Raw genomic sequence first — 18,011 nt, forward strand, 5'->3', positions numbered from 1 at the left:
TATATATATATATATATACACACACACACCTTAATAAACATTTAGCCTTAAATGTTGAATTTTAAGAGGTATAACTCTTAATGCATCATGTACCAACCTTTTATACATTAACAATATTATAGAAAATTAAGGAAAGTAATTTGGTCAAACGTTTCCCTATTTTTAGCAATTTGAACGGGTCAAAATTGACTGAGTATTCCTCTTCTTCAACCAACTTATTCAGCCTAAATCCACTTACATGTTATTAAACATCTCTCTCGCCTTCTCTCACCGTTTATTCAAAGTTTGAGCCAACGACAGCACCACCAGGCTTCACCACCATCATCGCTTCCTTCAACCACAATCGTCGTCATCATCTTCATTATATTCAATCACAAAATCTAACCATAGCGAACTGAATAACCACCACCACTCATGCTGATTCCTTTCTTGATTTCCCTTTCACTCCCTTTCCCCTCTCTCAAAAACCCCACTGTTGCCGCCTTTTTACCACCAATTACACCACCGCACACAACCCCCTTCTAAATAACGCCCGCTTCATCTCCATCTAAACCCTTACCACCACTTTTTTCCATCTTCCCTGAAATCCACCACAATCTCTCTCATTCTCTCTGTAAACCTAACCCGAACATTGCTAATAGATACAAACACTCATCTCTTCATCTTCTTTCCCCCATATTTCAATCCTCCCCACTACAACCTCCTTCAGGCTAAAATGCATTTAGGGGTTTTATCACATTCTTTCCAATCGCCCTTCTATACTACCCCAAATTCTTGATTCCCATAGTTCGTTATGGACTTCTAGACGAACTGTGATTTTGATTTGTTGTTTGCTTCATTGAAGTTTCAATTGAACATGTATAGATTTATTAAGATAATTGTATTTAGGATGAAATCAGCAATTAAGGTTATATCCTGCCTAACCCAAGCTTTTTGTTGGCCGGTTTTCCATACTTCTGATGGGTCAGAGCACTATATTTACATATCTAACTCTTGCTGATGTAACTCATCCACTCACCATTTTCTTCCCCTTCAAATAGACATTCTCCTTTAAACGATTGGAGTGAAATCATGGCAATTTTGATAACGGTGGCTACAAAAATTGGCTCAATAATATATTAGCTTTCTCGATTTCAAACAAGTGAGTTCTTAGTCTTTTTAGATTTATATCATTAACTTTGGCTCTCACTCTCGGAACCTCTTTCATAAATGGTGTTTCTTCTAAATTTTGATTTTTTTTTCTCTTAATGTGGTTCCTTCCTCTCCTGCAGGCCGAGGTTTCGCTGGTGTATCCATCCATAATCTCTTGTAGGTGGTAGTTGTCGTAGGGAACTCATTGACTGGGCAAACCAAGCGGATTTGACCTAGATTCTCTTTGGTCTAGGTAAAGTTTTTTTACCTCGCTTCTCTTTATTTCAAACCCGAAATGGAGTTTTTGTGCAAGATCACATCTGATACTGTTTGGTTTGATATGCAGGTTTTGTTCCAAATCTATGCACAAAAAACACATCACTTTCCCTCTCTCTTTCTGACTTAGTTTTTTTTCTTCAAATCTTTGATCTGTATAGTCATTTTGGTGTTTTTGTGTTTGTAGTTACCTACCTGAACGAGATTTATCCTAACAAATTTGGATGACCAAAAGCAGGACAGGTTTTGCTTTCGGTCTCTCTGGATGATCACGTAGAATACATAATAATTTTCTTATTTTTTGGTCTTTTGAGATCTTAGTAGAGGGTTTTCTCACTTAATTTGTGTAAATTTCAGATTCTTGACTGGTTATTACACTGTCCTACTGATATTGAAGGTTACATTCGGCCTAGGTCTTCAAATGGACACTTCCTCTTGGAATGAGGTCAATTTTTTTCATCAAAATGCCTAAAACTGGTTTCATGAATTCAATTTATTCAGCAAAATCGATCAACAAACTTCCAAGTGATTGATACAGTTTTTGTCATGAAACGTTGCTATTTACTTTTGATGTTCTTATTTCCATTAGTAGATCTGTCCATGATTTTTCTTTTAAATTGAGAAACACTTTTAGAGTTTTTATTTTAAACAGAGAAATTGTATAGTAAAAAGAGGAATTGTTTGGGTGTAGTGGTGTTGGTCGAAAAAAGAAAAAACAGGTTCAGTTTCGTAAATCCGCACTTGGTCTCGATGTTTTTAATTTTCATGTTCTCATTTTTTAATTTTGACTAATTAACGATATATCTTTTATGAGATCTCTTTCTTAGCATGTAACCTAAACAACCAATCTTCTCACCCGAGTTCTTCATCAAGGTTTTAATTCCTTTTCTATTTCTAGATATTGTTAATTTTTTATTATTCTGGTTCAAAACTCTTCTTCTTTATGAGATAATTTCGGGTTTATGCTTCCCGTTACATAAACATTTGATTGTTTAGGTTTTTTTAACATGATTAGTTGGTTGGTTATAAGCTTAATCTTTGATGTGATATTGGAGATGAAGTGAAAGTGATTTTCATTATTTTTTCCGACCTTTTATAGATTAAATTCATTTTTTGAAAATATTTTTTCAAAATTGACCAGTTGACATTGTTATTGTACCCAGGGTCATAGCAAATGATATTTCTTACATGGCTCTAAATTGTTGCATTTGAAAGTGTATTCCTTTTAAAAGCTCTGTTTGGTTCTAAGTCGTATGCATACTTATGGGTTCAATGCAAATAAATTTAACAATGCACTTTCATTGTTTTGAGTATTTTAGCATTATACTGTTTACAAGAGAACACTAAGTGAATTGTTTGTTTATGGCAGCTTGAAGGGGCAGTTGATTAAGAAAATAAAGGAGATAACATCTGGGAGATGTTAATGATATGCGGTATGTGTGAGTTCTTATTGATCCTGATATTAACACTTTATAGGTACTTGAAATGTATGAGTCCATGCACTTCTTTATCAGCCTAGAAATCCCATATGTATGTATACATATAGAACACATAGAGCAAAAATTTGTGGTCGAGAGATATATTTAGCAAACTTAAAGCTAAAAATTTAGGCTATACAAAAGTACAAGATACAAGTATGCATTTTGTTTATTTGTCGATTGTTTGCTTATTTTAATTTATATTTAATTTCATAATGTATTTTTCTTTGTTTATTGGTAGTACCACAGAAACTTAGAAACAAGTCAAATAGAAGTAGTCAATGGATTGTAGTTGCACATTCGGACCAAGTTTTTTTTGGACCGGACTAATAATATTGGACCATTCTTTTTTTAGACTTGAAGTTGTTTTTTGAAAGTATGATGGTATAATGTACACATAAATTAAGATACGTTGCTAATGTAATGTAAATACAAAAAATATTTAATGTTATGATAAAGTTTATTTCAGTTTTGACATTTGGTTTTGTAGGGATGCTTTTCTACATGTTGGTCGTCTGAATAGAAAGTATTCTAGAAAAATACAAAGTTTGGGATCGAGATCTGATTAATGTGTTGAGTATCCAACAAGTAGTATATGCTACTATGTATGTGGAAATATGCCTCAGTTTAGTAGAGCATAGGCTTTGTGAAATAAAAAATTCCTGAATATGTTTAGATATGATGATGTACGGATGGTTTTGTTTGATTGAAATTACTAATTATCAATCAATTTGCTTGAAAATCAAAAATCATTTTCTATTCTTTATTACATAGTTTTTCAAAAATATTTTAGGTTACGAGATAGTTATTTATTTTTAAGAAAACATATAAGTACATACGTTAAGTTAAGCATTTAATGAATGAAAGACCAAAAAGATTAATATATATTATATATTTTAATGTAGCATTTAATAAATATTATTTTACAAAAACAAAAATAAAAACAAATAATAATATAATATGAAACTAATTAGTTGTTTAGAATTTTATTATTATTATTTTTTTGTCAAGTACTGTTGTTTTACAAACATAAATGTTTTAATTATAAGATAATGATAATTTCCGTATGATATTAATACTTTTGTTAACATATTCTCTATTAAGATATTTTGTGAGAAAAAGTTATTCCTTAGAGTCTTCTTATAAATCAGTTATGATGCCACAAAAGTTTGAGACATTCAAAAGGTTATTTCGGTTAGGGTATTACTAGAGTTGGTTTTCATTCGTAAGGGAGGAAAGAGTCGTTCCCTCTCAACCCACTGTCAAATCACTTTTTCTCTTTTAATTTTCTCCATCTTTCTCAACCCACAACACACAGAAACCCTATCTTTTTAAACTCACTCAACCCACTCAATGAAAAAAAAATACAATACAAAACAACTAATGTAAAAGTCTTAAAACATATGGTATAAGAGAAAACGACGAATAACTTTTTCAAAAAACCTGTAACAGTCATCCACAATATATATATATATATATATATATATATATATATATATATATATATATATATATATATATATATATTGTGGATGACATTTTTCTGACAATTAGTCAAGGCCCAAAAGAAGCCCAATCATCAAAACTCTAATACGGCAGTTGTTTAGACCTAAACTCTTTTCATTTGTGCACATATACACCTTCCAGGAACCAAATGAACATTGGTAAGTTCAACATTTTCATTTACACCAAATGTGACTAGTTTCCTTGATTATGAAACAAAAACTTAACCAAAGATCCAAGATTTAATTCACACCAAACAACCTTTGAAGCCTTTTCTCAAAGCAGTTTCATCCAAGTTCCTTCCTATAAACACAAGCTTGTTTATTCTCTTCTCATCTTCCCCCCATGCTTTCCCTGGGCACCCATCTAAAGTCGAATGCACCCCCTAAAATTAATCCAAATAAAAAAAAAAAAAATCAATTTTATTATTAACGAACCTTGATAAGAAAACAAACACAGTTTAACAAATGAATAAAACTAGAACCTGAAAAACATAACGTGTCTCAGAATCATTCACAGATAAAACCCCTTTCATCCTATATAAATCGTCCCCTTTTTCTTCCACTAGCCTTTCAAGCCAATCATCAAGCTGTGTATCATAATGTACATTCATAGTTTACTTTTAAACCACACACAAAAATAATTAGGCACGTGTAAAAATAAAATGATTACCTCATCAAGGTCGAGGGTTCCTTCAGATACAATGCTGACACTTGATACAGCAGAATCATGTTTGTGATCATGATGATGATGTCCTTTATGGCATTCTATCAAGAAACCAGATGATATTCATATATGATTATTGATTAAATCACAACCATTGATCATCATATCAATCCACTTTGAAATTAAAAATAAAAAACAAAATAAATACAGGAAAGTAAAAAGCGATAAATACCATGCTCATGATTGTGGTTTTCGCAATGAGAAACCTCTGATGGAACTTCAGAATCAATTCTGCATTACAAAGGGTATATTAGGAACAAATCATATGTTAACAATTATCATCTTGTTAACAACTATATAAGAAACAAATAATTATGTTATCAAACACTATATATAATCATCACCTGTCAAGATCATAACCTCCCACTCCCAACACAAAATCCATATCCACATTGCCAAATTTAGCTTGCTTTATCTGTGCCATTCCATTTATATACTGGAAATAAACATCCAACATCCAATTAATATTCATCATTTTTTTTAATTACTTTTGCATACATAAACAGAAAAGTGAAGTACAGGAAAACCGAAAACTCCACCTGTATTTTCTTTGTTAAAGCCTCCAGGTCAGCATCGCTCACCAAATCTATCTGCCATATTGTTAAGCAGAAATGTAAAGCAATTGGTTAATACATTATATACGATATATCATTAGAGAAAATTCATAAAAGAAATAAATAAATAAAGGCTTGCCTTGTTGAGAATAATACGATCTGCATATGCAACTTGTTCAACTGCTTCATTTACCACAAATCTTGGTTTGACCTCATTCAAATGCTGCATAGCATGCTTAGAGTCAACCAGAGTAACAACTCCATCAAGTTTCACATGGCGAGAAATCTGCTCATCTGTGCAAAATGTTTCAATCACTGGGCCAGGCTTTGCAAGGCCTGCAACATGGATGACACAAATCTGTTAATTCAATGGAGGAAATGACTACTTTACCCTTCTGTCTAAGGATAAATCAGTTGAAAGTAGAAGTAGTCTTTAGCAACATAACATAGTAACATACATACCTGTGGTTTCTATGACAATATGATCAAATTTGTCTCGCTTCTTTTTTACCAACTCCAAAAGCATTGTGACTAGCTCACCACGCACAGTGCAACATAAACAACCATTACTGACCATCACAATATCCTCATTAGCAGAGGAATGACTTGCCACCAAGGATCCATCAATATCCACCTCCCCAAACTGCAAAACCATATAAACAGAAACGAATGAAAACTAAAACCCTAGAACACAAAATTGCTCTGAAATTATAAGTAATGCAGATTCTTGGAACACATAACATTCCAATTCAATCAGAGTCAGAGCAACTCTATTTGTAAATTGGTCACTTAAGTACACATGATACAGTGGGCTTAAACAATGTGAATCTCATATACCTCATTTTCGATCACAGCAATCCTCTTGCCATGCTGAGCGGTCAGAATATGATTCAATAAAGTTGTCTGCATCCAAAAGTAAGCGGGAATGATCAGATTCAGGTTTCTATAAATCCATTCCAAATTTATACACGATCAGGACTCAGGAGTTAAATAAATCAGAGTTCATTGCGTATCCAAAGAGGATGTACTAGAAAATTTTACACAAGCCATTCATCCATGAGACAACTCTGGATGAAACCTTCATCATGACGTGGTTTAGTGGCATGACTTAATTCTCTTATCTATTTTTGAAGAAGGAAAAAAAAATTGCACACGCCTGGCATAGAATATGTTTATACCGACCTTTCCAGAACCGAGGAAACCAGTGATGACGGTGGCCGGAACACGATCGTCCAAGTTCAATGCCGCGGCAACTGAAGCATCGTACTGTGGCTCGTAATTAGCAGCGGAACACATGTTTCGGGAACAGGAATTCCGGGAAACAAAAGTATGGAGGCTTTTGATGAGAAATTGGCACGGAAAAGGGGTGCTAGAAGGAGAACTGAATCGATTGTGTTGAAGAGACCGGTGGATGTTTCCCATCCCCTTCGGGGAAAGGAGACGCCTAAACACGGTTGCCATTTCTCCTCCGGCGAATCTCGGCTATGGTACTCCGGATATGTTAAACCCTATAGAGGCTAGAGGCGAGAAGAGGTTTTAGGTTAGTGATGCTAATTATAAAAAGACCCCACATTTCTTATTTTTCTAATTTAAACTTAAACTAGATTATGACCGTAAAACGCGAAGAACGTACGTATAAATTCATTAAAAAAAACCGACATAACAAAAAAATATGAAAAGTAATAGAAACAGTTATTGATAATATTGAAAAGTTTAAAAAATAAAATGAAATGTCTGAATATTTATAATCGTTGAAGGATCTTTTATAGACAATATTTTTTGTTTTATTGGTTGGACGATTTTCCTTCTTACATATGAGTACCTTCAAGTTTTTTTTTTTTTTTTCATGAGTGAAGACGGGTCTACGTAAATATAATTCAACAGTTGATAATGATTGTCCTTGACTCTTGTTAATGGTCATAGCAAAACAAATATCTACGGGGAATTGCCTCCGTTGAAAACAGAATAGAATTCTTTTATCAGACAGAGTTAACTTCATACGAGGTATATAAGTAGTCTCATTGAAGAATCTACGAGCTATAATTCGTGCCTCAATGACAACTTTCCAAGCCTAACAATTTGTAATCTAATACCATTGCATAAACCTTTGGGTTGGTCGATATTACGAAGCAACATGACCGGAAGTCCGGAACACTTGTTTTTAGTGTAAGTTTATGGCTGAGAATTCCAGATGCCTTAAAAACATTTAATACATCCAGAGACTAAATTGATTCCTCAAAACAATCTGTTGACTTTGTTTCACATAAAGAATCTGAACTCAAATAAGTGTTCCCTTCATCTTTCATCAATCCTAACATATAGTCATTAATACCATCGAACTCTTCATTTTTAGGGACCAAAATAGTTTTGTCTTTAAAATATGATGGATCATCAATATGGTTTTCAAAAGACGGATAAATGGTCAATACAATTGAATGAATATGGTCACTTGAAGAGTGAACGATAACATCTTCTAGAAATTCAACTTGAGTTTCACCATCACTAGGACCACCCAATATTACATTCACCAATTTTAAGAATCCAATTAGCAAATGTTTTTGTCTCACCCAAATCATTAGCTGGACAACCAACCTGAAGCCTCATTAAATAGGATATTAAAGGAAAAAATGACTTATACAAATTAAACATTAGACATATATGTATTAAAAAATTAATGATAACAGTTAATATATTGGGAAATTAAAATTGATGTTATATGATTTAAAATGTGGAGGTAAATATAATATAAAAGAAATTAGAATAATTTACCTTGACTGGTTATTTCTGAAAGTGACGACATTGACGAAATAAATGTGGATTGCACATTCGGGTGTATGATGTTATGAGACGGGGATGCTGAAGGTAATTCGGTAAGGTTTTGAGTAACTCGACAATTAGGGAGTATGAAGAAATTGTTTTCTAAAATGAAAAATTGTATCGTAAATGGGGGAAATATATTTAAATATATTTATTAATAGTACAATACAAAGAAGAAAAAAAAGATTCATGTTTTATATAATGTATTCATCAACTACACTTTTAAATGAAAGTACCATTAGCCTCCTATTCTTTTCTTTTATTCATCAAGTACTATTAAAATACAAAGGATTATATTTCATCTTATTACATCATTTTATTCCATGATATCCAATCAATTATTAAAATATGAGAAAACAATATTACTTGCCAGGTGAATGGTCAAATGTGAGGTGCTAATTAGAAAAAAAATGGTAATCATTAAATGGAAACGAACATCTGTACATACTTAACAAAAACAAAATAAAAAAAATAAAAAAAAAACATAAAAAATAAGTTGAAGTAAATAGCAAATATGTCAATTTAACAGCAGACAATAATTTAGAAGAGCAATACAAATAAAAAAACAGGATAACATTGTATTTATGACTCAAAAGTACACTTCAATTATTTTGTAAGGACAAACATGTCAAATTAATAGTAGTCAATAATTTAAAACAATAAAAATATAAAAACAGAATAACAATGTATATATGGTTCAGAAGTATGTTGATATTATGTTCATTTGTAGAAATAAAACCATCCTACTATGAAGGGATAAAAAATTGTTTTCCAGATTTGCCATTTGCATGAATAATACCGAATGCTGCATTATCGATTTTTCATAAAGAAAAAAGTGTGTGATATTGAAACTCTTTTTAATTCAGAAGTTTTAGTTTAAACAAAAACAATAACAACATTAACAGAGATATTAATTAGTAGGAGGAAAACGAATAAAATTAAAGTAGATGGTTTTATTGGAAACACATCTATTGAAATAACTAATTAGATTGATGTGAAGATTAATGTTTGAGTTCATGAAAATATGTAGTGATTTGATAACAAGAATTGAAAACGTGGAACGGAAAATGATAAGGCATAAAAGTACATACCGTTGATCGTCGATGACAAGGCTGGAGAAGTTTTTGCTCTATTTTTCTACAAAGTAAGTATGTCAATTGTTCCTGTGTAAATCGAAAAATAAAAAGGTTAGAATTATGTATTATGTATAGAAGATATATAACGATGAAAAAGAGGAAGTAAATAAATTGAAATGTATTTTAATTTTAAATTTGAAATAGAAGATAACATACCTTATAAGTTCCTTTTTTTGCAGAGATATCATTTAACTTATGAAAAAGCAGTTTATTATGTATAAGAATCAATTAGAAGGATTAATATGGTAAGCAATTAAATATTACAAAAACATGAATAAAGATTCTATAATTAAGTTGATTTTATGAGATTTGATATAATATCTATTATGAAAATTCAATGGGTATTAAAGGTAACACCATAAGTTACCTTTAGACATAGTAAAGATTGATGGAAAAAATAGTTTTTACCAAAACTTTGGTAGGTGAAGTCACAAAGTGATCTAAAGGTGGAAATCTATGGTCGAAATACAATCAATGGTCTTGATTATTTAAGATGATGTCATACGATTTCTCTTTTAACAATATTTAGAGATGTGAAGTTTTAGCTATTTTTGGCAATAAGGAAATTTGATTTTTTTCATATAAAAAAATTGAATGTGATATTTGTTTATAACATTAAAAATAATTGAAAGGCATAATAGTAATCCAAAATAGAGTTGACCAATATTCAAATCTTACAGATTCAATTTTTAAAAAAATAAACACCTAAATACTTCATGACTAAAAGTTTCATATAATTTATAATTTTTTATAGTATTATCTAGTAAACAAAGTATATATTCTATCAAAAATATGCATATCCTACTATGAAGGGATAAAAAATGTTTTCCATATTTGCACTTTACATGAATAGTACCGAATGTTGCATTATCGATTTTCCATAAAGGCAAAAGTCTGTGAAATTGAAACTCTTTTTAACTCAGAAGTTTTAACTTAAACAAAAACAATAACAACATTGACAAACATTAAATAGTGGGGGGAAAACAAATAAAATCAAAGTAAATGGTTTTATCAGAAACGCATCTATTGAAATAACTAATTAGATTAATGCAAAGATTGAAGTTGGAGTTCATGAAAATATGCAGTGATTTGATAACATGAATTGAAAGTGTGAAGCAAAAAATGGTAAGGCATAGAAGTACATACCGTTGATCGTCGATGACAAGGTTGGAGAAGTTTTTGCTCTATTTTTCTGCAGATGAAGTATGTCAACTGTTCTTATGTAAATCGAAGAATAAAAATGTTAGAATTATGTATCATGTATAGAAGATATATAACAATGAAAAAGAGAAAATAAATAAATGGAAATGTATTTTAAATTTAAATTTGAAATAAAATATAACATATCTTATAAGTTCTTTTTTTGCATAAATATCATTTGACTTATGAAAAACCGGTTACTATATATAAGATCAGTTAGAATCAGTTAGAAAGATTAATATGGTAAGCAATTAAATATTACAAAACATGAATAAAGATTCTATAATTAAGTTGCTAATTTTATAGGCTTTGATATAATCTCTATTATGAAAATTCAACAGGTATTACAACACCGTAAGTTACCTTTAGACATGCTAACGATTGATGAAAAAAGAGTCTTTACCAAAACTTTGGTAGGTGATGTCACAAAGTGATCTAAGGGTGGAAATTGATGATCGAAATACAATCAAGGACCTTAATTGTTTAAGATGATGTCATAAGGTTTCTCTTTTAATAATATTTACAGATTATCATTTTATTTTTTGCACATTTACATATTTAGATTGGTGGGTGTCATACCACACATACCATATTTTTAGCATTGTCACATTATTGTCAATTTATTTATACATCAACCAACAAAACCGGTGGTGTAATACTACACTTTTATTATTTTTCTTTTTTTAATAGAATAAAATATAATCATATAAAATTAATAAAAGGAAAAAACTTCATTAATTAAAAAAATACATACTAAATTAAAAAGATTAAAAAAAACAGAATCGCAATATAGTAAAATAATATGTGACATATAATTATCGTCGCTTGTCACGTCATTATAATCCTTGTCCGAATCTCCTTCAAACATTTTTGATTCGTTATCTGTATCGACGAACAAACTGTCTTCAAAAAAATCGTCGACAATGAGATTCATTTGAGCATTGAAGATGTGTTCCACCAAATCAACGCGGATGTTGTGTGAAACGTCCCAAATTTCAAACCATTTTTTTTCATTTAATATTAAAAGCATTTGGTCCAATTACATGTAACATCCCAATCCTCAGGTATGAAATTTAATTATTTTAGCATATTTTCTTGGACCAACTCGACGAGTTGGAAGGCCTCAACTGGACGTGTTGAGGTGACGTTGGACGCATATATTAATGGACCAACTCAGCGAGTCGAGGTGCCTCAACTCGACGAGTTGGCAGCTGAGCAAGAAACCCTAATTTTAGGGTGTTGCACCCTATTTAAAGGCCTTAAGTCCCTTGGCTGGCCTCTTTACCAGCCTCCTCTATCTAGAAACCCTAATTATGTGCATCATCTTCCAAAGTTGAGTGTGTGAGCTTGTGGAGAACTTGAAGAGTTGATTTTTGGTATTCTTTTAAATGAGCTTTGAAGTTTGACGTGTCTAGTTTGAAAGGAAGGCTATAGATCCAGAACCTCCTTACTTGTTGCGGTCTTTTTGAGGTATAAAGTCGACACCTTGCTTCCTTATTTCTTAGATCTCTTCCTTGAAAGTTTTATTGTGATATTTGGCTCATTGTTAGGTTGTTCACGGGGTTAAGCATTTCATGGGTTGTCACCTTAGATCTGGCCATTTTGTGGCCTCATTTGGCTTAAAGTTGCAAGCTTTTTTTGGTTCTAGGCCTCATTCATGCATTAAGTTCTTTATTAAGCCTTTCACGAGTTCTAGAGCTCTTTTGGCATGCATGAACGTGAAGTTGGAAAATTTACATGGTTTTCCAGCCATGGAGTAGCAGATCTACATCTTAAAGCATTAGATCCGATAAAAAGGATTGAATGTGTTAAGCTGGGGAAAACTCGACGATTTTTCTAGCCAACTCGGCGAGTTGGATAGGGTTTTCCCGACCTACTGAGTACCGTGGAAACTCGACGAGTTTGTAGGTGCACTCGAAAAGTTGGGTCAACATGGACTGTTGACCTTTGATTTTGACTTTGACTTTAACCATGGTTGACCAAGCTGACCTTTGGGGGCATTTTGGGTATTTCGGGGTTTTAATGGAATTGGTCACATGGTGGTTGTAGGCATTTGAGTCGGGAGTTGAGATTCGGAGTTAGATCTTATCAGTTCAGCTACTTGTGAGGTGAGTTTTCCTCACTGTGATTTCAGGTCGAAGTCACCAAGGCCGACCCATTGGTTTGATAATCTAATATTGTTGATATGTTAAGTGTGGTATAGATATACATGCTAGTTTGATATGCTAGTCTGGTAGATCTATAGGACTATCTGTGATACAATCTGCTTATCTGTATATGATATTATATGTTATATGTTGACATATTATACGGGTTGGGTTGAGGTTGTATTGCTCCGTGCTGTAGCTAACAAACCCTAGAGTATGATAAATATGAGTTGAGGGTCAGGGAGGGCATTCCAGACTCATACTGAGGACTCATGAGCATTTCAGATACGAGCTGAGGGTCGGAAAGGGCATGCCAGACTTGTACTGAAGGCTTAGTGGTATTCAGTCCAAGGATTGGTCAAGTAGGGGAGCAACCATACATAAGATGTGGGCCGAGGGCAATCTAGACTTATGTTGTGGGCTCAGTGGTAATCCAGTCTGTTAAGTTGTTGACCCATTGCCTGTTTGTAACGACCATAAAATTCCAACCAATTTAAACTTTTCAAAAACAACCCGATTTCATAAAATTATTACAAAAAGGTTTTCAATACAATTATTTCAGAGTCTTCCCAGAATCACATCACAAAACATAATCATGAGGAGCGGTGCGATCACGCCTTTGCCTTGCCACGGTCTCCTGAAGAACCTGAAAAACATTAAACCACAACTGTAAGCCCGAAAGCTTAGTGAGATATCCCCAAAATACCAACCACATATACCATACACGCATAACATGTCATATCATAACAGAACACAGAACAGCCATGCACTTCGGGTCTACTGTGTGACTGGTCCGCCGCACCGGCCTTCAGTCCACCTGGTCCACCCTCCGAGTCTAACTACATACATCGAGTCTACAGTGTGATTAGTCCACCCGCACCGGGCCTTCAATCCACCTGGTCCACTCTCTGAGTCTACAGTATGACTGGTCCGCCCGCACTGGACCTTTAGTCGGCCTGGTCCACTCTCTGAGTCTACAGTATGACTGGTCCGCCCACACTGGGCCTTCAGTAGGACTGGTCCACTCTCCGAGCCTCGGCACGTCTGGTCCGCCCTCTTGGGGCCTACAGCCTATCCGGACCGCTCGCTGGGCCTTCGGAATAACCGGTCCGCCCTGGGTATGTTGGCCTACTGCACAAAGCAGGTCCCGCCTCAACCCAACCCCAGTCCAACAACCATGTGCACATAAACATTCAATGATATAACATATCACATCCAATCAAACCGATCTAACAGATCACATAGCATAACATCATCCTAACCAGGATACCGACCTAACCAGTCACTAGCATAGCATCATCCTATATACCAGGATACCGACCTTAACCATGTCTCTAACATATACCATCCTAACTACCAGGATGCAACACAACAAACAAAACATAACAACGATACCCGGATCACAATCCGATAAAAGGGTCGGCCTTGGTGCCGTAGACCCTATCGATATAGTGAGGATAACTCACCTCGCAACTGCCGACTGAACAGATAAACCCAAGCTGCTCCGACCACTGATACGATCTCCACCACTTGCCAACTACCAAAACACTGAACTCAAAACAAATGCCAACAATTACCAAAATGCCCCTGGAAATCAACTGGTCAACCCTTGGTCAAAGTCAAAGTCAAAGTCAACCCCTGACTGACTCTACTTGCCGAGTCAACCCGATGACTCGCCGAGTCCCCATGTGCAGAACTTCCCCAATCGTGACTCAACTCGCCGAGTCACCCCGAGACTCGCCGAGTCCAACAACTCTGAGTCCTTTCACACTCGACTCACCGAGTCATTCCTTGACTCACCGATTCACAGCTCAACCAGAAGAAAGGTTAGGACCTCACGACCAGACTCGCCGAGTGCAAGGCCATTTGCAACCAACTCGCCGAGTTGTTCTTCCTGATGGGTTTTGGTCCTAAGAACATCCTATGTGCTCATACAAACCCTAATGCTCGGATCTAGGTTTCTCTATTGTACATGCAAGTTATCCAAGACTATAAACCCTAATTCTAGCATACAAGTAATCATATTAATATAAGAATAGGTTTAAGATATTACCTTGATTGTTATGTAGCAATAACAATCCCAAATCTCCTTGTATTGACTTTGGAAGGCTTAGAGTCACAAGTGTCACTCCTCGAATGGTTCACAAACACCATAAGCAAGAGGATGAAGAGGAGAGAGGTTAGAGGCTGCCCAAAAACGTGTAAAACCCTAGAAGGTTGCTTGTCCACGTCTTTGGTCCTTAAGGGGTCTATATATAGTGAGGCAATTAGGGTTATCTAACAAGGAAACCCTAATTTGGTTGCTTAAGCCCTAAGCAACCCATGGAGCCCTTTCCTTAAGGCCTTGGACGATTTCATATGGGCTTCCCCCATAGAATTCGTCCACCTTATAATGAAAGGCAATCCATGGCCCGAATTGCAATTATCTTATAATTACAATTCCAGTTCCCTAAGTTTAATTAATCCTTTTTAGTCACAAAACTAATTACCAATTAATTATTGACTAATATTAATTAAAAAAATATGATTTCTCCTTTAATATATTATTCTCATAATATATTAATAAATCATATTTAATCCTTTCTCTCCATAATTCATCCTATCAAGTTGCTTTGGTGAAGGCAACCCAAAAGGACCATGCACCATCGGGTCAAGTACATACCAAAATAGTTATGGACTTAGACACTAATCCAACAGTCTCCCACTTGGATAAGTCTAATAACTATTCTGCGTATGACTTCAGATCCTGATCTGCAATCGTAGCTTTCCAAAGCCGCTGTCTACTCTGATCCTATCAGATACGCGTGTCCTTAAGATAAGGGATCATATATTCCTCCATTCTAGATATCATATGAGATATGGTTTTAAATCATTCTCTTGTACTATATCTCGATTCCCGATTTATGACGACTGACTAACTGAACAAATCAAATTAGCCCTAGCCCGACAGAGCATTTACGTTTGTCATCACCAAATCATCGAGGGGCCCAAAGATATCGCTTTTATCCTACCTTGGATAAAAGTAACAGATAAACTTTGATACAATGCTTGCTTGCACTTACTCACCGAATCACACACAACAATATGTTTTATAACACCAAGTTACTAGTGCGTTTACATATTATCAATGTGCAACCGATTTGCAAGATACAACTCACACATCTCGGTTTCAAGAATATAAGATGTTATCGTCTCACCAATCACTCGTGATACAATTCATGGAGTGATCCAAGTGAGCGTGGGTTTAATCCAATGCTCAAATCATATTCATAAGCACTCATGAACGTTGCAGCAAACATTTGTTTATGTCTAATACTCTTTTAGACAATCCACACACCAATTCACGACAGTCTTCATTCATACCTACTTCCAACATATGAACGACTGTGGCCCGTTCGAATAATTCGATTATTCTTAATAAATTCAATTATTCTGGAAGTTAAAACATGCAAATGTGAAACACAAGAATAATACTAATCCCATATGGCCTCAAACCTTTGAGTATAAATAAAACACCTTTTATTTATTACCATATCGATTACTCATTATTTGTTGTTTCGATTAATCAACTTCTTACTTGAATTACAACACTTGTCCCATGCTCCTAGCATGCACACAATGTTTACCTGTGGTACTTACTTTGTGAAATAGATCAAATTGAACACATTTCCAATCTTTCTCATTTCACAACTCCAAATCCTTTTTCATAAGTGTGAGAATATCAAATTCTTGTTACTTATAAAATATGCTAGATTCTAACATTCTATGTAATGATCCTTTCGTAATGTCACTGCACCAAAGTCACAAAGACTATTGCCAATGACACGACACATAATGTTTTATTTGCTATGTTCTCAAAATTCGAATTGTGAAGAGGAATGCCGTAATCATAATCGAAATTTTAAGAACACACTATGTACCTTTGACTAAATTTTATTGACATTCCACAACCTAAGCCTTTAGATTTGAAATGAAGCATAATATTATCTCCCTTAATTATAGCAAAACAACTTTACAACCCTTACGACTTTGCAAGGTATAACTCTTGTTTTCTATAATTAATATTACCAACTTGCAATACGTTCCATAATAATCATACAATCATAACTTTTATGCTCCCACTATCATGATGATTACTATAAAACATAACACTTATGCTCCCACTAGCTTTGACATGTATTCAGAAACAGCTTAACTTTCAGAAAAACAATGCTTATTGAATTTCTTAAGTTCATGTTTCTAATACTTAGTGCTTTGATAATCTTTTATCAAGGCTTCTTGAACTTATACACCTTTGCCTTAGATAGTTCATATGTGTGTGTAAACAATTGCCAAACCTCACAATTCAAATTATGGAAAGGGATACCGTAACCATAATCGAATTCGAGAATGCAATTTTACAATCACTGTCTTCTTAAAATCTTTCTTAGTGAAAGCATTTCCTCACAATCATTTTCATGAAGGAGGAAATCTTATGACACTTAGATTTAACGGTGTATTTGTTCCTATCCATGTGAATTTGTCAAAACCAAAGTTTACGACAAATTCAAACTCATATGGATCGAACTTTCTTGATCTCGATTTCTTGCCTTTATGGTAGCACAGCTGCCCACCATGTCTTCCAAGTAGTTAAGCAGCTCAACTTTTCTTATCAATGTATTTTCCATTGATCAAAGTCCTTGCCTTTTATGCATTCAAATGAGAACTCATAGAACTCATATGCATAATTAACTCAATTGGAACGACATAGAAACAAAATGATGTCAACACGATAGGTTGTAAACCTCAACTCGTGTGCTAGTGATGATTGATAAGGTCTATTTGATTTGTTCTTGAAACTTTTCAAGATCATTAAGACTCCCACTGACTCCTTGACATATAAGATCCTTTTGTCAATAAACATTTCTTGACAAACAAATATTCAAGAGTTAGTGTAGCTTTTATCAAGACTCTTCATAAATTGGTTCTAGTTGGTCTTTGTCTTATCCAAGACATCACAACTTTCCACATTTGATGAATGTTATAAACCTTTAATACTTTTCA

At 34.0% G+C, this 18,011-nt stretch overlaps 1 protein-coding gene and 1 long non-coding RNA gene across 2 annotated transcripts; one reads left to right on the top strand and one right to left on the bottom strand.

The window, feature by feature from the left end:
- The first annotated feature begins 289 nt into the window (after positions 1 to 289).
- LOC145094319 (uncharacterized) lies at positions 290 to 3,211 on the top strand. The gene is made up of 3 exons (XR_013703284.1): positions 290 to 1,141; positions 1,272 to 1,384; positions 1,478 to 3,211. It is a non-coding gene; the product is annotated as an uncharacterized LOC145094319 (long non-coding RNA).
- Positions 3,212 to 4,484: 1,273 nt separating this feature from the next.
- Positions 4,485 to 7,215, bottom strand: LOC145091752 (uncharacterized). Its single transcript, XM_079029541.1, has 10 exons — positions 6,851 to 7,215; positions 6,506 to 6,571; positions 6,131 to 6,311; positions 5,808 to 6,004; positions 5,654 to 5,704; positions 5,459 to 5,550; positions 5,287 to 5,345; positions 5,061 to 5,155; positions 4,873 to 4,977; positions 4,485 to 4,773 (listed from the first exon to the last, which is right to left on the bottom strand). The coding sequence occupies exons 1-10, from the start codon at positions 7,127 to 7,129 to the stop codon at positions 4,636 to 4,638; spliced, it is 1,263 nt and encodes a 420-aa protein (XP_078885667.1). The 5' UTR covers positions 7,130 to 7,215; the 3' UTR covers positions 4,485 to 4,635.
- Between the last annotated feature and the right edge of the window lie 10,796 nt (positions 7,216 to 18,011).

Source organism: Lactuca serriola, chromosome 3 (assembly GCF_051521515.1).
Source record: "Lactuca serriola cultivar US96UC23 chromosome 3, Lser_US96UC23_V15, whole genome shotgun sequence".
NCBI lineage: Eukaryota > Viridiplantae > Streptophyta > Magnoliopsida > Asterales > Asteraceae > Lactuca > Lactuca serriola.

Coding starts and splice junctions, on each gene's coding strand:
- LOC145091752 (XM_079029541.1), bottom strand. CDS start 7,129: ATGGCAACCGTGTTTAGGCGTCTCCTTTCCCCGAAGGGGATGGGAAAC. Junction 6,312..6,505: donor TTGCTGTGATCGAAAATGAG/GTATATGAGATT, acceptor ATGGTTTTGCAG/TTTGGGGAGGTGGATATTGA. Junction 5,156..5,286: donor AAACCACAATCATGAGCATG/GTATTTATCGCT, acceptor GTTTCTTGATAG/AATGCCATAAAGGACATCAT.